Source organism: Plasmodium fragile, assembly GCF_000956335.1.
Source record: "Plasmodium fragile strain nilgiri unplaced genomic scaffold supercont1.2, whole genome shotgun sequence".
Classification (NCBI taxonomy): domain Eukaryota; phylum Apicomplexa; class Aconoidasida; order Haemosporida; family Plasmodiidae; genus Plasmodium; species Plasmodium fragile.
This window is the reverse complement of record NW_012192582.1, coordinates 71,949-92,992: the sequence shown is the minus strand read 5'-3', so window position 1 is coordinate 92,992 and position 21,044 is coordinate 71,949. Positions and strand designations below refer to the sequence as shown.

General features: G+C 39.4%; 3 protein-coding genes across 3 annotated transcripts; all 3 read right to left on the bottom strand.

Moving 5' to 3' along the window:
• Positions 1-705: 705 nt before the first annotated feature.
• On the bottom strand, positions 706-6,768 carry AK88_00185 (uncharacterized protein; the record flags this gene model as incomplete). Its single annotated transcript, XM_012477836.1, has 1 exon — positions 706-6,768. The coding sequence occupies one exon, from the start codon at positions 6,766-6,768 to the stop codon at positions 706-708; it is 6,063 nt and encodes a 2,020-aa protein (XP_012333259.1).
• A 1,519-nt stretch (positions 6,769-8,287) lies between these two features.
• AK88_00184 (septum formation protein Maf) lies at positions 8,288-9,121 on the bottom strand (the record flags this gene model as incomplete). Its single annotated transcript, XM_012477835.1, has 1 exon — positions 8,288-9,121. The coding sequence occupies one exon, from the start codon at positions 9,119-9,121 to the stop codon at positions 8,288-8,290; it is 834 nt and encodes a 277-aa protein (XP_012333258.1).
• Positions 9,122-10,367: 1,246 nt separating this feature from the next.
• On the bottom strand, positions 10,368-20,232 carry AK88_00183 (uncharacterized protein; the record flags this gene model as incomplete). Its single annotated transcript, XM_012477834.1, has 2 exons — positions 10,368-19,495; positions 19,719-20,232. The coding sequence occupies 2 exons, from the start codon at positions 20,230-20,232 to the stop codon at positions 10,368-10,370; spliced, it is 9,642 nt and encodes a 3,213-aa protein (XP_012333257.1).
• Between the last annotated feature and the right edge of the window lie 812 nt (positions 20,233-21,044).

The following is a 21,044-nucleotide window of genomic DNA, read 5'->3' as shown; positions in this document are numbered from 1 at the left end:
AACATAGCGAGCATGCCAAGGGGTAACCAATCAGCAATATACCATGCGTCCACCAAAAAAACGCACTACTGAGTGGCCAAAAAAGGAATATCTTAAAACGCTCAGTTGAAACGCATTTTGAGGCAGAATTAACCGAGCTTCTTTCCTCTATTATGTGTGCACATTTTTGCATTCAAAAAAACAAAAAAAACAAAAAATGCCGCACCTTTGCGCAAGGAACAATTTAAAAGGGAAACTTAAAAAAGCAGAATATGGTTCACTGTTTAGCCCCCATGGGGAAATGGCCCCAAATGTAAAAGAATTGCATTTGGAGAAGTTCACTCGTTTTTTAAGAACAGAGCGCAATTTATGCCTCTTGGCTATATGACACAACTTAGTCAACGTTTTCCATTACGGGGGAAAAACTAAAAAAAAATAAAAAAAGCACATACGTGCGAATAGGAACAAAACAGCAACTACACACGTGTAAACACACAAGGGCAGACAAAAAAAAAAAATAATAATAATAAATAAAATACAAGGCTCTGGGCAGAAACGTTGAAAAGGCGCCTCTTCCCAATTATCACTAAACTTTTGCAAAAAACAAATGTGAAAATTTTTTTTTTTTTTTTTCCCCACCCGTACAGGTGAATATTTCTCCTCCGTGCCCATTCTCCCCTTTAGAAAGGTAAAAATGTGGATACTGAATCTCACAAGTGGCGATTGTCACCTGGCACTGTGAAATGTATTCGAAGACGACATAAGCCAGGGATTGGTCACAATTATGTTAGACAAATAATCGACGTTTTTTACCACATCCTTTTTGTGCAAATTGGAAAGTTCGGGGTATGCACCTACACACAAATAGCCTGAATTTTTTTCCCTATCCAGCATATCCATAATGCGCAAAATTTCCTTCCCTTCATTATTTAGCAAGTGCTGTATATACTCGGAGTACTGCTCATTTCCTTTAATGTTGCTTATCGATTTGACACGAAATAAAATTAGCTGCTTTTGCAAAGGTGTTAGGAAAAACTTAACCAAATCGATGAGGATGAGCAGTTCGGTATGACTACAAGTGCCTTTCATGACGGAATAGAAAAGTAAATCAAACCATATGCTAGGGTTTAGCAAGTAAGTCGAATTGGTTTCTACCCCAACCTTCTGCATATTATTATAAGTCTCACATTTGGAATAGCAGCATTTGCATATCTCTTCTATAACAAAATAAGTGTCATCGAGAAGGAGCTTCTCTATAGATATGTAGTCATATTCTCGTGTGTAACAACTTCTGTGGAAAAAATTGCTTTGCCTACTTTGATGAAAATCATCGAGTTGGAAATGTAAAGTTTTTCTGGTATATTTTTGCTGTCCATTTGAGTGAACATCACTAAGCACGTCGGTTATATACACTTGGTCATTGTTAGGGTTATACGACATTCTACCCAAATGATCTTCCCTTTTTGTCACGCTGGGCTGTACCCCGGTGGAGGTGCACTCATCAGGATAAAACTTATCATATGGGAGGTTATTTTCGTACCCTTTCTTTTTTGCCCCCCTTTTTTGCAACGTCAATTCTCTTACAAAAGGGGAAGAATTCTTGGTTAACACAATACCCAACAGTTTAGAGGCCAACATGAACTGCTTCTTCATGCTTAAAGAAATTACTTTTATTTTCAGAATCTCTCGTATGACTAGTAATATTTTCTCCATATCATCTTCATGCATATCTGTTTTCACATCCTGGTAGGATAACAAATCACCCTTGGTGTAGTAGCACCCGAAAATGTCTTTAGCAAAAACAAGGTTGTAGTTCTTCTGGGTTCTTAACTTGTCGTATAATTTTATGTACAAGTCAATTGCTTCCTTTCTATACTTTTTGTTCTTTTCATTTAAGTAGTTTTTTTCAAAAATCAGAAAATCTGAAGTAGTAATTTTTTTTTTAATGTGAGCATTTGGAATATTGTCTAGGAAGATATTTGGACAAATTAAATCTTTACATCCTATGTACTGCTTCATCTCAGCTAGCCGAAAAATTACATACAGCGTTAGACTGCGTGAAGACTGAGTGCTGCTGCTTAATGCCTTTAGGCACTCTTCTGCTATTTCGATGGCTTTATCATAATTGCCGTTATTTTTCAAAGAGTCCGCTAGTAGGCATTTATTTTGTAATGTCACAAAGTTGGGCAGTTTTGCTCGTTCACAATTTTGTAGCGACATCGTGTAGTACTTTATCGCGCTCTGAAATTTTTGTAGTCCCATTAAAATATTCCCTTGTAGCATCAGTGCAAATATGCACACATAGTGCGTCGAGATATCACATAGTGTTGTCGAAATGACTCTATAGCATTCTTCCGAGTAGTGCAGAGCTTTTAGTAAATACTTTTTCTTTAACTCGAAATGGTCCACTTGGTCTAACAACAACATATTGTCTGCGGATTCTTTATTTGTGGTAGCTTCACCAGGGTTGTAATTTCTGCACTCTGTACTGGGCATGATATCGAGGTAATCCTCCCATCCTTTGTCACAGATGCCCCTACCACTGGTACTTTTTCCACTGAACCCATTTGCCCTATCATAGTAATAGCTAGCCATTAGCACGTTGCAAATAAGCGTGAGGACGCTGTTACCATGGCCCTCAAAAAATTTGTTAAAAAGGATGATGAGCTTGTAAATTATCAGCGCATCATCTATAGTCCCCTCCTTCACTTTGCACTGAAGGATTAGAATGAGTATGTCCCTCTTTATAGTTCCTATGTTTGGAATAACCTCATAAATGTAGTAGCAAACGTCTAAGCACTTTTTCACATAGCCATGCTCCAAATGCAGATAGGCCAGAAATAAAAACTGTTTGGATAACTCGAAAATGTTTTTATTTAGACTAACATTTAGAAGGAGATAAATGCATTTCTTGGCCCTAACATAATTCATACATTTCATTTTTTCATTCAGTATGCAGTACGGGTGGCAAGGAATATTATACTCATGTACAAAACTTTTGATTTTGTTTAATGAGCCGAGAGTGCATATATTGCTCATCAGTAAAAGGTCGCTATGTTTTGGGTGTATTATGTTGACAATGTTTTCCTTTAGCATATTTTTTACTTTAAATTTTTCCTGCACCATAATGCTTGATGATATTAGCTTTTCCACCGTTTTGAAACTCCATGTGGAATACTTTGGAAAGCATCCCTTTGTCTTGGGATAAAACAGAGCGATGTTACTCCTTTGGAAATTACTACACTGGTGCTGTCTGCTCGAGAGATCCTCCCTTATGCGATTATCATCCACGCTAGTGCTAGGTGTAAGCTCCCTCTCATGTTTTTCTCCAGCATGTTTACTTCTGCGCAAGGATAACCAGTTTTTTTTGCGTATTTTGTCAACTAGGGAGTACACGTTTTGGTGTCTATCTTGGATGCTACCATTGGAGAGGACATAACTATCATCATCATAATTGCTTGTGACTTCTCTTTTCTCCCACATAGGTCTGCTTTTCGAGTCTTCACTTACACTACACCCTGAAGTCTTGTAACTCCTGTGTGCTCTCTTTTGTGCAACTGCGGTTGCACTCCTGTAGGGGGACTTGTAAGCGTGTCTCCTCCTCGCACGGGTGTCACTTTCGGCTGTTTCGCGCATATACCCATATGGATGTGCAGCGTTTGGTGCCTCATGATAGTGATCGCTGGACATTGCACTAGCCGCTTCGCTTGCTTCTCCAATCGCTTCTCCGATCTCCGATGCTCCTCCCCAGTTGCAGACTTCCCTCAGGTGGGCAACGTTCGGAAATAGAACGCTGTCCTTCTTTGCGCCAAAGGCAGACATATCGTCCAAGGTTAGAGGCAGCCTGACTTTATAACTTCGCTTGCATCCCTTGTTAAAGTAGACGCCCAAGTGATACTCGATGCAGACGAGGAGTCCGTATACCTCGGTCTCCTTAATGTTAATATGATCGTTTAAGTTGATTTTAAATTTCTTCATGCACTCTGGAATTAACACCTGGTGCCAGAACTGCAGTGAATCTAATGTCCTAATATTTAGGGTTAAGTTTACCAACCGAATTAAAAGTTTATGTGGCACAAGCTCAGGAAAATAATCCCACTCCGTGAAACATTTTTCGCAGAAGCAGATAAATTTGTTGCATCCTTGGGTTGTCCCTTCCCTACACTGATCATTTATCCTGTGCCTACTGCTACCATTGGCACAGTCATAATGGTAGACATTCTGCTCATTAATGAAAGGGGACACAGGATAAACATTATCAGAAGAGCGGTGATTGCCCCTTTTACATTTTCCGCTGGTAACTTTTCTGCTTCTCCCAAGTACTGCTAAAAGGAACGAATGTATGTGCTCATAATATATGGACTTAAGCGTACGGCAAATAATTTCTCTGCAGATAAGCCTGGACAGGAACTCGGGAGGTGCAGTGTCCCTATCAGTGCTTAGTACGTATCCCAGGTGATACATGTTAACCCCGTGAGAGTGATAAATCTGTGTGATGTCAAAACTGTCGCTAAAATTTGAGATGATGTTTAAAACCTTGGGTAAAATATAATTGTCAATGTTGTGGAGGCATTCCTTACTAGCGTCCTTCAAAAGGTCGATATTATTTTTATACTTTTTAAATTTATAATTCTTAATGTCAATGGCTAAGGTAGTATTACATAATGAATGCTCATAGTAATTTCTTATGAATTCGTATCTTATCCTTTTGGTAAATTTACCTCCAGTTGAGTTGTCTACATATGGGGGGAGTACCTCTTCTCCCCCCCTTACAATGAACAGATTGTCAATTAGTGATTTGAAAATTTTTACATTGTTCCTCCTCTTAAATACTTTACATTCGTAGTAGTTAGAGCATCCAAAGGGGAGTATACAGCAGTGGTAATTCATAGAATCGCTCATTTGCTTTATCTGCTGGTACAGCTCGTGGTCATAGTTTTCTATCTCCAACAGTAACTTTTCATAGAACACCTTTTCCTTTTCCTTCTTTAGGTATTTGTCCTCTTTGGGTAAATTATTACGTTTAATTTGGGCCGTTTTTTTCATTGTCTGCTTACCTTTAAGGAGATAATCATTCCCATTGGCGCAGTCGTGGACACCACCATCACTCATGTAATTGCTAAATGTTAACCCTCTAAATATATCCTTAATCACATCTACAGGGGGGTAGGCCTCACTTAAAGGCATTAATGGTTCAGAAATGACGCGCATCCCCATGAAGTCAATTTGGCTAGCGACAGGCAAGGAAAACTTAGAACCATTTTTCAGACTAAATATACAATCACATAACACGTTTTTCCCCTTAATATCATTGCTGTATATTTTTCTAGCCATGTTATAATTGATGTCATTTTTTTTGCTGCCTAAAATGACCGTAAAGACGAGACTGTCAAATAGGAAAACTAAATCGTCATCAAATTTGGGTTTGTATATTTTGTAAATGTGAGGATAGTTCTCCTTGGACAATTGGACAAAACATTTTTTAAAATAATTTATTGACTTATTCTCCGATTCTTCTTTGTTAAAAAATAGAGAGTATATTAATCCACATGCCCCTATCTTGCTCGACATGTGAAATAATTCTAGCTCATTATAAAACTCCTTTTCTCTTTCACCCTCACTTTTGTCATCATGCATATACTCCTTTAAGGCCCATATGTTTCGGAATGCGTAATTGATGCGATCATGCCAGTTGGAACTTAAGAAGGAGTCCTCATTTTTGCACAAGAAGTTGTATAATGGGTGGCTCACATCTATGCTGTAGCTTCTACAAGGCTTCACACTTTCTAGTAGGTTATTAAACATGTTGGTTTTGTGTCGTAGGTGGTCGGTTTCCTTGAGTTCTTCGTCTAACGGGGCACACCTACCACGGGTGTTACAGTTTTCACCGCTTTCCATGCTTTCGCCGTTACCATCGCTTCCACCGCTACTACTATGAGTGCTATCCTCCAAAAGGTTGCACCTGCGGACGACTTTACCGTCGTTGCCGAGGGTAGCCTCGTCATCCATCTGCGAGGAGTCACTCCCTTTCCTCATTTGCCCAAATAATTCCTGCAACCGAGGAACTTGGCATTTATTTAGTTCCACCTTGTAGCACTCTTCGAATGGCTCACTGCATGGTAAGGACGATTCACTCTTTTGCGACTTATACTCGGTAGTCTTTTCCTTCAATTCAATTTGTTCACTTACGGGCTTATCGTTTACAGCTTGGGCAGATTTGTTCAATGGAATTACTTTGGCATTCTTAGTGACAACCTGTTTTTTACTTTCTGCAGGTTTGCTGCCTTGAATGCTCTTTGTATGATTTACCACAGTCTCGGTGGGACTATTGGTTGGCTTATTATTTAGGACGAATTTAATGTTTAACATATTTTCCGGGTCTATGTCAGGTTTTTCTTTAAATATTAATCTCCTTATATTTCGCCCCTTCAATAGACAGATGGTATTGCGTATTATTCGATTTAAGTTTCCCCTTTTTATTCTCGCCTTCTTGGCTACGTGCTTTCTGTTCTGCAACTTTGCGCTGGTTATTCTCTCACTAGCTGTTTTTTCATTCAGCCCCTTACCTTTCAGTACGGTGCATTTGGAACCCCCATTGGTGCCATTTTGTAAGGCACCTTTTGACTCACCCTCTACAGCTCTCTTCGTGTCAAATGGCGCGTCATCTGTTATGTAATCCTCCAGGGATTTGAAGGCACTATCGGAATGGTGCCCCGTGTGCTTGTTTCCACTCGATTGCTTCCTCGTTTTCTTGTTCAATGAGGAAAATGTGCTTTTGAACATGCCCATTTTGATGCCTCCGTTCGGTCTATATATAAATATTGTTTTTGTTTGTTGTTCGCCTTAGATTATACGTTTACCCTACACGTGCATAAATACCAGACGCATATCGCTCTCGTTCTTTTCACCTATCACATGCTCGCACTCTTGCCAGTGTGGAGACTGGCGTCTCTTCTGAATTCACTTTCGAGAGGTAATATAGGGGACAATTAAAGAATATGAAAAAGGAACTATGCGAAACGGAGCGAAAAAAAAAAACAAAATAGCCCTGTGCAATTGTGCTGTACCTACACACACTTTGTAAAAAATTGGATGTCGGAATGGCACCTAAAAGGCGACAAATGGTCTAACGCCTGTTTTGCGCTGTTTCCCTACCGTTGACAAATCGTTTTTCAATTGGGGGGTTTGTTCGCTAATACATGTATCAGTCCATTCACGTGTTTAGTCCATTTTCCTGGCGGCAGCTAGCGCTGAATTGTCAGCGCAACATGTGTGCCGATTATAGCATAAATGGACACAGGGGACCCTGCGAGAATGCATATACACATAAACAAATGAACAAACGGATTAAAAAGCGGTGAGGCACATGTTTATGTCTCTTCTGTTATTCACAGTAGAGCAGCAAAGTGGGAAGAACGCCACCCAAGGACACCTTTAGACATCCATTGCATCGAACGTACATGTAGCATACATACATGTGCATATGTTTGTTGCATGCTTCTATTTTAACAACAGGGCAAGTACATACTTGACGCGCAAGGTCTTTTCGCGCTATAAGGAAAAAAAAGTGGCATACGCATTGAGGGAAAAATAAAAAAAAAATTAAAAAAATAAATAAAATAATAAAACTCAATTTTGTAGATAAAGAGAATACCTTCACGCCAGAAAAAAAAGCAACAAATTGCCCGCATGTTGATACGATTTTTGCTGCCCACAAAGGAATATTTATATTTTCCCGTGAACTGTACAAAACCAGATAAATCCTAAGTTCCGTGCATTTTGTTCTCTTGTATTCTTTTTATTTATAAGTGGAAATGTTGTTAATTTTTTTCTTTTTTTTTTTCATTTGTGCTTGTCTGCAAAACAGTGCATGTGGTATGTGTTGCCTAAAAAAGGTGTTATCGTCAGCGGCGCTAGCTAAAAAAAAGAATACATTCTGTGGTATATTTTTTTTAGGGAAGTTTGCCTCCTTTCGATTTTCCATACATTGATAAATTCACAAACTGGGAATGTTTCGTTTTAGAAGATATATTTTTTTTTGTTCCTGCCCTCCATGTTGCACATTTGGTGTAAAAAAAGAACAATCTGGTGTTTTTGTCTTTCGGTGATTGTAACATACATTTATCGTTAGGAGCTACGTGGTACGTGACACAAATAGGCAAAGGTGATCTATACAACTGTGTTAGAAGTAATCAGGGGCACGCTCGCTTGTATGTGTGATTATACTTATTTCCATATATACGTTTGTTGGGTGCGCTCCGAAGAATACATACTTTAGGAAAGCCAATTGTGTTGTTTTCTTCGCGTCTTATGAAACAGATATTTTTCCTTGCACAAATAACTGCGTCAACGTTCTGGACAGTTTATTAATTGGTAACCCCATAACGTTGTAATAACAGCCATTAATTTTTTTTATAAACTGACAACCGACCCCTTGGATAGAATAAGCGCCAGCCTTATCATATGGTTCACTCGAATTTAAATATGCTAAAATATCTTTCTCAAGCAAGTTGTCAAAATGTACGTCTGTTTTTTCGATAAAGGTGATGGGCACTTTTGTTTTGTATAAAAATATACAGACAGCTGTATAAACGCAATGGACATTAGATGATAACTTTTTTAAAATTTCCAGGGCGTGCTCCTTGTTCAGAGGTTTTTCTATTATTTCGTCATTCAGTGTAACGATCGTGTCGCATGAGATTATAGCATTTGGCATGGGGTCATAGGTGCTATGCAAACTTTTCACTTGAGGCTTTTTTGTTGCATCTGTACAATGTTGTTCGTTATCAGGTTGGCCCTTTGATAAATCACCACAATTACTCCCTTGTTGTGTGTTTGTTTTTTGTTCCGCTTCTTTAGAGTTTCCATCGCTGTTAGTATTGGCTTGATCCCTAAACCAGACATGGTTTGCTACATTCAACCCCTTTTGTAACGCATTTTCCTTAACATAATGCTCAGCAGAAGCAAACTGTTTTTTATCTAAATTTTCCTCAAATCCTGATTCACAAACGTATAAATTTGATACGCCCATTAATTTCATTAACTCTATCCTTCTTGGGGACTTGCTAGCCAAAAGAACCCAACATTTTTTTGCATCTGACAAAATGTCGCCTAATCCGATGATGTGCGAATGTTGCTCCATTTTCGTGTTGCGCGAAAAAGCAGATAATATGTAATGGGGTGATAGAATTTGGAGCTATTCTAAATGGGTGATAATCGTCGCGCTCGAATATGATCCTGACTATGACCATCGCTATGCTTTTTTGCCGGGATTACCATTTCGACGTGAGCAACAATTAAAATAAAATTCTTTTCTTTCCTTTTTTTTTTTTTTTCGCCTACTAAATGGTAGGGCACGTAACAAAGGTAGCAGCTTACCTGCAGACAGTGGCCTCAGGGTGCTGCATACATAAGCGAGGCTTAACATGCTGATTATAAGGCTTATCACGACCCGCTTTTTCATGCATGTGACTACTGAGTTACCGAAAAAAAAAAAAAAAAAAAATCATCAACCATGTGTTGTCCTTTATCTCTTTTTCTTCATCCACCTGTAACTTCCCATTTGAGACTCTCAAAGGGCTTACCCTCCCCGCCCCTGCTACCTACAACATTTTGCATATTCTAAAATATCCACTTGGACGTGTTTCCGTTTTTACTCAGAGGTGGTCAAACACTGTGCAGCATGAAAACGCATACAAAACGGAATATAGAAAAAAAAAAAAAAAACAAAAACAAAAAAAAAGATGGAGAACAAGTTATCCTTGTGCAAGCTCAAAAAGGGTAAAATTATGTCATGTGTAGCTTGCACTGCGCGTATGTGAAAGACCCATCAGCGGTGACAAATACTATTTTTGAGTGAAAAGGAAGCTTTGATTGTAGGCATATCTACCCAAGGGGTTGCAACCGAGTAGTGATCCTTATACACGAATAAATATACTATGGCAGCTTATTCCTCCATGCACACGTTTTTCAGAACACAAGATTAGCCCACCCTCTGTGATGTAACATGCACATTGATGTTCATCTAGCTGTAGGTTAATTACAAGGATGTCAGCTATACGGTACTAACGCAAATGCAACGTTTTCAATTTATAGGTGCTCTCTTGCGCTGATGAACATATAAAATTATGATGTCCTACAACTTTTCACCACGTCCGTGCTACATCTGTCAATTTCACGTAGCTGACAAAAATTCCCGTACACTTGATGTGGTACCTGATCGGATGTGCGCAATTTTCGCCAACACTTTGCGCATGGAAGGGCACAGCAAAGTCTAAACTTCTTTGAAAAAGGTGCATCTACCTCGGCTCTAAAAATATCCCAATAAGAAACTCCCCGAAACTGCGCAGCGCTTTAATATATCCATCTTCACATCCGTAGGCGTTTTCCTAATTTACAAAGCTGAAGTCCAGCTTTTCCTCCTCCTGCTTGCTCCGTTGCTCCGTCTGCTTCTCCACAGCAATTGCCTCTTTGATCAGATTATACACCATGACCTTCTCCTCCCCACTAATGTCCGCCAGAATATTCTTAAAAAACGAGGCATTCTTAAAGGCGACATTTCTAAACACGTTTATTACTTCTTTGAAATATATCGTCATTGTACCACTTCCTCTGTCTACCATTGCTGCGTGCGGAAAATGGTTCAGTGGGAATGAACTTCCGTCTGCCAGACTTAACGGGTTAATCGCTTTGTCTCCATCTGCCTGGAGCGTGAGGAAACATTTTTTAATGTCAATCCTGTTGGCATCACATAAACGACAAAGTTGGTGAACAAAGGTGATGTACGGAATGAGAATCTTCTTCACGAGTGCGTCTCTACTGATGAAAGTTTCAAAAAAGGAGTTTAAAATTTTGACAGGGTACGTAATAATATCTTCCTCGTACGAATTAGCTGGTATCAATTCTTCGTAGTGCACATTATCTGTAGGATGCCTAACTAACAAAATGGGCAGCATGTCGTTCTTTATCAAATTGTGTGTAAAGTACAAAACGACTGAATCTTCCCTCTTTAGTAAAAGGGTAAATATATTCTTTATGATATTTAAAAAGGAGTGTATAATTTGGTTCTTTGTGTGCCCGTTTTTTTCTTCTTTTTTTTTGGAGATTATATTTCCTCGCCTTAATTCCATGCCCATGTCCTGGTATACCATTTTCATCGTACGTGAGGCGGTCACAAACACGTGCAATATTTCTTCTGTGTAATGCACCTTTTTCCTTCCATTTATCATGTCTGTTGTGTTGATATAATGTATAAAAAGGATAACCTTTATGTAAAATAATTTGAAGCGCGGCAAATCCTGATCCTTGAGCATTTTGGTCATTTCCCGATTGTACCTTTTCATATGGCTTAGGTAATTCCGCAGATCATTTTCGCTGCAGTTGTGAAAGAACAATTTCAGCAGCCTGGTGCTCAGCTTTTCTTCCTTCAGGAGGTTCATTTTCTGTAAGAACAGCTCCTGCAGCAGGGTTTTTATTTCGTATGCCAGTTTGGCTTCGCCCCCTTCTGCCGCTTCTACCGCTTCTGCTACATCTGTGGTTTTTCCCTCTTCCAGCTGCGCCCCTTCTAGCCTCTCCAGGAGGGTGTAGCAGCTAAGCACGGAGTTCCACAGCCGAGTTAGCATTTCTGAATCGTACCCACGTTTGAAGCCAGCACCACCCCTTCTATCGCCGAAACGCCGGTTTGTCAAAAACATACCCAATACGAATAAGTGCAACGTGAACACTTTTCTCAACACTCTCTGGTGGGTCCCCCATGAACTCTTCACATTTGCGAAATTCTCATGGACCGTAGAGACAAATTCGAGTACGCTTGGTAAAACCTTTTCGTTCACCAAGTTTAACAAATGCTTCAGAATGTAATCCACAACGGTTTCTAAAAAAGGGGTCCGTTGCTCGTCGTAAAAACCCTGTGCAGGTTCACTGGGCACAGACAACGGTGTAGACATGTCTCCACTGCCTTTACCTTTGCTTGAGTTCTCAATGCTATGAGATTTTTCCCCCTTCGCTTCAGTGGTTACTGAATTGGAGATTTGCGTCTCATTAGATGTGACATCTCCCTGTTCAGATATAGGGTTGATCACGTGGTGAGACAAATCTGACACAAATCCAGTCAAACTCAAGTACCCAAAAATGAACACAAAGTATATCTCCTTCGTTTCCTCTTTTAATTTGTCCTTGTGCTCTTTCAAATGGTAACACAAAAAATATATTAATGTTTTGAAGAGGGTACAATTCTTCGCATTTATGACAAGGGCATTGCTCCTCCTTATGATGTTTAAAAATTTCAAAAATACTGCAAATGCACTAAAATAAAAAATGGACAAGCTTCTTGCCTTTTCGTTCATGCAAGTAAAAAATCTGTGAACCACTTGATCCTGGAAATCGTCTCCTCCTGCGTTATTCCCAAATGACCAAAAGTACAGAACAATCGTGTCATACAAAATGTAGCTAATATTCTTTACCACTGTTTTTATATTAAATATGCCTTGGTTCCTTTGGGCCTTCTCGTTATTTATTATGTAGAGGCACAATGATTTGTATGAAAAGAGGTAATACACACAAGAGTCGAATTCTGAGAAAAAGAGCGACGAATTTATTGTAGGAATTTTCTTCCTTCCCCCCATGTGTGTCGTGAGAGCATCCGCATGAGCAGCGTCATGTCCACTGATGGAAACATCCCCCGTGACCGTGTCGGATTTGTCCCGTGCATATTCGGTACCCGCTGCGAGTTCTTCCGTAACGGCATGATTCCCCTTCATGGCAAAATAGAAAAAGTATTCCACAAATTTTGAGTGGGAATTGCACAACCCAATTTCGTTTAGGAACAGAAATAAGTTGTACACCCTCATCAGTGGATGCAGAAAAAGGTGCGAAAATTGAAGATACTCATTGGGTTTATCTCCCGCCTCTTCGAGATTGTCCCCCCCTGGAGGATGGCCATCTAAGTAGCTAAAATACAAAAAATGAAATGATTCATAGTACATCTTCAAAGACGTAAAAATATTAATTTCATAATTTGTCAGCAGCATAATTTCATGGTTACTAGAAAATTCATCCAAAATTATTTTGGAGCTCTTAAAAATTTTTAATAATCGAATCAAAGCTTTTATGGCTAGTCTGGACAACTTCTCAAACCTGATTCCATGATTTATATTGTGCAATATGATATTTAACATTGCTTCGAAATTATCATACAAGGAAAAATTGTCCACAATATTTTGTATGTCGATGTTGTTAAATGTAGCAGCTTCCCCTTTTGCGGTCTCCGCTTTGGCACACTTTTTACGAATGAGCACATCTTCGATGTAACTGATTTGGTCCGTCATCTTGCTGTTCCTTTCCCTCAAGGATAACTCATCACGTTGGAGCATATATGTTGTTTTGTTCGTTTTCTTCCATGAGCTATTTTCATGAGCTGACCCGAGGTCACTACAGCTACTATCACATTCGTGACTTCTTTGCGTGCACGTGCTGTTACCTCTTCTGCTACTACCTGGGGACCCATTCTTACTGTATCTTTCTCGTGCAGACTCCTTCAAGTTTCCACCATCACGAACCCTACCGCCCGTAGGTTTTTTCTGGCCGTTGACTGTCGCCCCCCCGCTTAGGGTACCTTTTTTCAGGCGCTTCTTGACATAGCTCACATAGTAAGCGTCGTTGTGCACACACACCAGGCGAGAAAGACTAATAGTTTTTAAAAATAATAACAACAATTTCATTACCAAATATTTTGTTTCAAATGAGAAGGTGAAATCACTTTGCCTTAATTTAAAAACGTTAAATAAGTACATGGTCTTGTTTCCCCCCTTTTGCTCATTTTCTTCCTTCAAATTTATGTGTCTATGGTGGGCAAAATGTTTGCTAAACAATGAGGTGTGGAAGGTCGAGCAGCTCTTCAGTTCCTCATTTGGCTGTTTCTCATTGGTTAGTAAGTTATTTTCCTTCCTGGCATCCTGTTCAGGCAAATTTTTTTTACAATCATGGCTTTCATACTTGGCGTACCTTCGCTTGGATCGATATTTTATGAGATCATATAGGAACATATTTTTAGAATTTAAAATCCTTTCAAACAATTTTGTCCACTGGTTAACATTATAAAAGCCATACGTCAGTATCCTCATTTTGAGCAAGTCTATGAAGCACTTGTCCATCTTTCCTTCACTGTGGTGATTGTAAATCACCAACAGCTGATAATCAAAATTGTCGCTTAATGGAATTTGGACCTTTTTCTTCAGCAATTTACACACGCACTTTATTGCAACTTGAATTTTATTCATATCCCTTTCCAAAAATATGTTCCTCTGTATCAGTATAGATATTTTGTTCATAAAATGTTTCAACTTTTTTTTATTCACCAAACGGAACATGATGTTAATCGTAGTGAACAGGTGGCGGTCCGTTTTCTTTTCATAACAGTTTAGGAAAATTTCGAATATATCCAGCACCTGGCTCTCCACGTCGAAGTACGTTTGTCTCTGGGAGGCGGACAGCTTCTCCGTGGAATGTTTCTTACAAATGGATAGCATGTGGTCCCTTTTGACCCGCGTCTGGGTGCCACCTTTGCTGCCGCTTCGCATACCCCCTCTCTGCAGAATTTTCAACAGGTGGTTAAACATCCCTATGACACATCCCCCGCGCTCATGTTCGAAGCGGTACGTGTTCGCGTTCTGCGCCTTGAGTATATAGGCCAGCACGACATCCAGACAGTCCTTAATCCTGCACAGGTTTACACGCGTGTGCATTTTTCGTATCACCACGTTGAAGTTTCTCAAAACCAGCGAGAACACTTTGTTATCGTGTGGAATTACCTTCAGCATGTTCAGGTAAGTATCGAAGAATTCTACGACCTTTCCATTTTCTTGACTAAACAGTTTAGCATACGCTAGTTTGTGGGGGCTATTTATCTTTCCCTGTGCAAAACTTTGCATGCCACTGCTGGAACATTTACCCAATTTACCCTTTTTTGTGGGGTTGTCCGATTTACCTGTTTTTGCGCGCTTGTCAAATTCTCTAAGTTTAATTCCTCCACAGGAGCGTCTCCTCATCCGTCGTCCTAAAAAGCTGAGCGGTTGGCATAAATCCAACGTCCGGAAGTTTTCAAGAGTGAAAAAGCCTTCCTTGGGATTGAATTTTTCTGTAGCTCTCCCCTTAGACATAAAACGGTTCCGACTGCGTGTGCTACTTGGAGTATCCAAAAAGGTGCTGCTACACAAAGAGCCGACACTTAAATTACTAGAGGGCAATGTCCCCCCGAGGTTGGGCATTTTCTTTTCTTCCGTCGTAGTAATTACATTCTTCGTTACACATGAATTATTATCTTCAATTTTAATATAAGACAAAATAACACTTTTTAGAATGATGGAAAAAGCAATACACAAATATTTTTCCTGAAGGATCTGTCTGGAGTATGCCTGGTAAAATTTCGTGACATAACTGAAGATGTAGGAGTCTATATTTTCATCGTGACAAATAAAATGAGTCAAGTTTTTTATCAAAAGGGTATTTAAAAGTCCACTATTCTGATTAACAAAATGGTTATTTAGTACATTAAATATGGGCAACATACATTTGAATATTTTTCCTTTTTTTTTGTTAAAAAATTTAGCTTTTAAAAAGTTATCCAAAATTAGCAAATAAATTATTAGCTCGTTTTTATTTAAGTCCACATTTAGGATACACCTGTAAATATTTTTTATGATGACGTTGAAATATTTTTTTTTTTCTATATACTGTTCGAACAGTTGTACGAAATGGATTAACACTAATTCGTAATAGGCTTCGTAGTTATTCGTTACTATGTTTAAGATGTCCAATTCTGGGTCTTCCCCAAACAGTTCCCTTTTCCTTTTTTCAACATCGGTAGTTGTTTCCTTCCTTTTTTGTCTCTTGTCCCTGCGGATTGCATCTCTTCTCTGCAGGATGTTAATAACTGCGTTGTTAAAATTGTCCTTGTCTTTATTTTTCACCAAGTAGATCAGCAACTCCAGGAAGACGTTAAAGGGCGCTCCCTCTCGGGACTTGGCTTGGATCAGCGAATCCCATATGGGGGCAAATGGTTGCTTCGGGGGGACAGTCACAATGGTGGAATTAGCAGTGGTGGTAGTAACCTCCCCCGTCACACCTATTGTAGTGGCACTGTTGCTGTTTCCTTCACAAGGGGATCGCTCCTCGACAGATTCGACATACATCTTCGTTCCGTTTTTTCCAAGCGAAGCGTGCTCTGAACATCCTCCACTTTTCTCTCCCTTTCCCAGTTTCTGCTGCACAAATTTGAAGACGCGGCAATAATTCTTCAGCATATAAATCAGGAAAATCAAAAACACATTTTCAATGTTTATCAATCGGCACATTTGAGTAAATCCATATTCGAAGAAGTGGAAGGATTTTTTTCCCTCTGTTTTGGGATAACTTCCAGTGTTGATGGTTTTGTCTTTGCCTTTTATCGCGGGGGTTATCGTGGTGACCTGTGCTTCGTAATTCTCGCAGCCCTTATGGTAATGGTCTTTCTTTGCTTGATATATTTGGCACAAGAACTCGAACAGGGTCTGCACAATTTTGTAAATATGATCAAAAAAGAAAAAGGTCAGAATATCTGATGCTAGAATAGTGTTTACACTTTTTAACATGTACACTAGGATGAATAAATTATCCACGATAAAAAAATTTGTTGAGTTCATTTTTTTTTTTTTAATTTGTTCTTCATAGGAACTGATAAAGCGCTGCATTTTTTCCTCTTCAATTTCGTTGAGCATTTCGCGTAGAATATCCATCAGAAGTTTAAAGAGGACATTGTCGTAGAGTGGCTCTTGTTTCGCGAAATGCTTCTGCATTCTTTCGAGGGTCGTGATTTCGAAGGGTTCCTTTTCGGAGATGCGTTCCCCCGCATGCTCCTCTACGCCATGGTCGCTTCTTCCCAGGCGACCATCGCGTCCACTCTGCTCACCACTCTTGACGCTGCGCCTGTTCCGCACCTCCTCATACACAACCACCGACGTGATGGCATGAATAAGCGAGAACGAAATTATTTTCCTCAGCTCATTGATGGTCTTCAAAGGGTGTGTCTGCACCTTGGACAAAAATAACTTGCATATATCAAAAACGCATAGAATTAAATTGTTCAAATGGTACAATCTGTAAAACCTGGAGGAGGAGTACAAAATTTTCTCTAACGAAATGGAGCTGATAATTAATATGCTCACTTGTTTTTCTATATCGTCAAAGGTGTTTAGCGTTAAGGAGGTCATAAAATTGGCGTTAATGATCGTAATGTAGTTCACCAGTAGGGTTATTAAATTATATGTGTACTGGGGGAATTTTAAAAATACCTTCACAAATAAATGTATGATATGTCTAAGTAGATCTATATCAATGTGAACACCGTTCATGTTATTTAGGATCATTTTCAGAAAGCTCTCATACTTATCATACTTGTCCTTTTTTATGCTACTATTATTTAGTATGGCTTTATTGTACAAAATTATCAACCCTTTGAGGAGAATGTTATATTTTTTTTTTTCATTCACATCCATATTGGTATCATTATTTTTTATTAAATAATTCTTTACTTGATTTTGTATATAAGTCCTCACTTTGTTATCTTCTTCAGTCTTTTTTTCTTGTGTCCTTTTATTTTTTCGCTTCATGTCTGTGAACTCATTTTTCGCTTTACTACCATTTGCTGAGTCCATCCCGTTTTGACTGGAGGTGCTACTCCTTGGATTGTACCAACTTGAGTCATCTTTCCCTCCGTGCGTGTCACTCCCTGGTGCAGCTTCACTCGAGTTTGTATGGCCAATCTGTGCAAGGCCTTTACTTCCCTCTTCACCACTCTGGTTGGTATTCCCTTCCGAACCTCTCCTACCGTTGTCGTCCATTTTGTCACAAAATAAAGATCTGCTCTCCCTTTTTCCCCTTTCCTCCTCATGCACAGCGCGCTTCCTTTCTTCGCGATCATCGTATTCGTTAGTGTCGTCCATTTTGCATTTTTCCCTCTCCCTCGCCTTGTATTCCTTCTCCTTAACAATGGTATAGGTGTCTGTTTTCCTCTTCCTGACCAACTCTTGTACAATGTCGGTGAAGTAGAAGAGGAGGAAATTTATTTCAAAACTATTTGCTATATTGTTCGTGTGGAGCGGGTTCTTTACATTTTTCTTTTTGGCGCAATTCGTGCATGTCACATCCAACAGGTGCAGAAACAGCTTGATAATTTTTATAATTGACTTTCCAGAAAATTTCTTCGAAAATGAGAGTAAGTTTTTAAAGGACTGGAAGAAAATGGTTCTTAACAGGGTACTACTTATCAGGGAGCAATAAGTTTTCAAGATCTTTTTTTCCTCAATTGATATGTGTGAATCATCGTAACGCCGTCGTTCCTTTTTTTTCATCAATTTGTAGTCATGCTCGAAGAGGTAATTGATACACGAATCGCTGTCGCTTGCTTCTCCTCCAGAAGCCACAGACGCAGATGCATATGCAGACACCGACGACGCCGCTCTCATTCTGGACCCCTTCTTCTGCCTTCTAAAAAATTCGTACACTTTGCCTCCACCTCCCCCAGGGGTGTACACATTCGTTCCAAAATGGTGTAGCACATCTGCGTAGTAAGTGTATTTCTCCAACTTCCTCAAAAAGTGGAGCTTCTTCAATTGCGTGTAATCGTGATGAAAATCACTAAACATGTTCAACACGGTCCTCTTAAAGAAAACCATAAAGGAAGCGCAGTCGTACACATATAACACGCTCTTTTTATTTCTCAAAATTCTTTTATTAAAGTGGTTATCAATGAGAAATAAAAATCCATCAAAATGATCTACCTTAATGTAATTTTTGCCTCCTTCTTTTTCATCTAACTTTATTTTGCTAATTTTAGACACTATTTCGTCTGTTGCGATTTTTAGAAAGTCGGAGAAAAAACCTTTTTTTTTCTTGTCTTCATCGGTTGTCGTTTTGCTGCTTTTGCTGTTCCTCCCTTTTGCTTTGTCATGAGCGTAACTTACTTTATCTTCATTGTTTACCTCATATACTTTTTCCTTTTCCCTATGTTCTTCTTCTTCGTCAACTTCTTCTTCCTCGTAATCTTCCCTCTCCGCAGCAGTGACACTCCCAAATGACTCCATCCCATCTGCGCCATCTCCGGAGTTACTTTTACCTGCATTGTGGTCGATGCTTCGGTTATACCTCACATTGGCGCAATTGCAAAGCATGACTGTGAGAAGTTTTATGATGTGCCTGAGGTTCACCAGACCGACATACGTACTGAGGTAACTATCGTCAATAAGGCAATTTACAAAAAAATCAAAGTCCAGGAGGGAGTACTCAGGGTGTACAATAAATATGGACGTCAGGCACTTAATAATTCTGTATTTAATTAATTCATCCTTTTCATTAAATTGTCTTTTCAAAAATTTGTAGATCTTTTCACTGTCGGGGGGGGTCAATTCCCCTGTTCTTATTAATTTATTTACGCACTCGAGGTAGAAGTACTTGGATTCTGGGGTATCCGAGTTTTTTATTTTTCCTGAGGGGGGCGGGGGAGGGGGAAAGGCAGCGTGGTGTAAATGGGTGAATATTGGCAAGATAAATATGTTACCCAGTGGCATACTAAATGCGTTGCAGTGTGTTTTTGCCTTATTGGCGCCGCGGGGTGGCATGCACCCATTCGACTATGCCGCGCTTCAATGGAGCCTCCGCATCCGCAATGCACCGTATGGCAAAAAAGTCCCCCTCGTGGTGATCATTACTTGAGTACTCAATCAGGGAAGAAATGTGTGGGGCTATACGAGCATGTACATGTTCCAAAATTAGGGATGTGAAAAGAAGTGTATTTTTTAAAAAGTGCTCATGCAACCTTTTTAATTCACTTGGGGGATTAACCACCGATTTGTTCAGGGTCATTTCAAATAACCTGCCATACAGTTCCCTAATATTATAGTTTGTGTAGGTGCACAAATTTAGGTAAAATATGGCTACCAATTTTAAGACAAAATTGGTGTTATTTTTTTTTAAAATGAAAATTAATGTATTATCTACATTTTCAAAGGCATTCATTAAATGCTTTTTATTGACTTGATGGATGAGGGTATTTAAAATAAACAAATTTTTTATTATCCTGATGTTTGCTACATTGTGTTGCACACTGATGTTAGTCATGCTTTCATATTCCTTTGTCATAATGTGGTAGCTTCTTTTTAACTCGTTAAGGTGCCTCATCATTTTATCCCCATCCACGTGCTGCTGATCTCCCTCTGCGGTCATCTTTTAATCAGCGGAAATATGGCAACAAAGGGGGGGGGGAGAACGTGTGGCAAATTGGGTCCTTCAAGCACATGTGGCCATGTGTCCGCTACAAAAACAGAGCAATATTTTTGGGCTGATCTCCAAAAACAATTGGCTTCAAAACTCACTGACGGACCTTTTTCCTAGTTCATACAAAGTTGTTCTTTTCTATGTCTTCTTCTGTTTCCGGTTGGTATGGATACACTTATGTGTTGGTGGACTGCCTGATTGGGAAGTCTCAATGAGAAGGGGCAGGCGCAAATGCAGGTATATAATAAGTATACATATGCGTTTGCATAAATACATTTGTGTGAACAAACCAGGGGCAGAAAGCCTTCTCAGCGTGCTGCTAGGTTCGCCGAGAACTACGCCTCCCTACGCTCTTGCGACCGGGCGCACATTCTTGTGCCAACAGAAAAGTTAGCACAAATGTGGAAGTGACTTTACATGCTGGAGTGCATGGTTTAGGGTTCCTCCCTTTGCATTTCATATGCATTGCAACAAAATAAACACAAAGAGGTATATTCCCCTATTTGCTGCTCAAAAGGGGAATGCAGAAATGGAAACGAATCTATATGGCTGCATCAGTGCTGCACTTTATTCGTACACTTATGTACCTGTAATGAACAGTGAATTTGATCCCCGTGTAAATTAGCGAAAAAGAAATGCAGCCTCTGTGCATTTGCGCAAAAGTGAGAGGCACCATTTCCTTTTATTTTGAAAAAAAAAAAAAAAAAAAAAAAAAAAAAACAAACATACCTAGTGTTACATACGTGGCACATACTGCATAC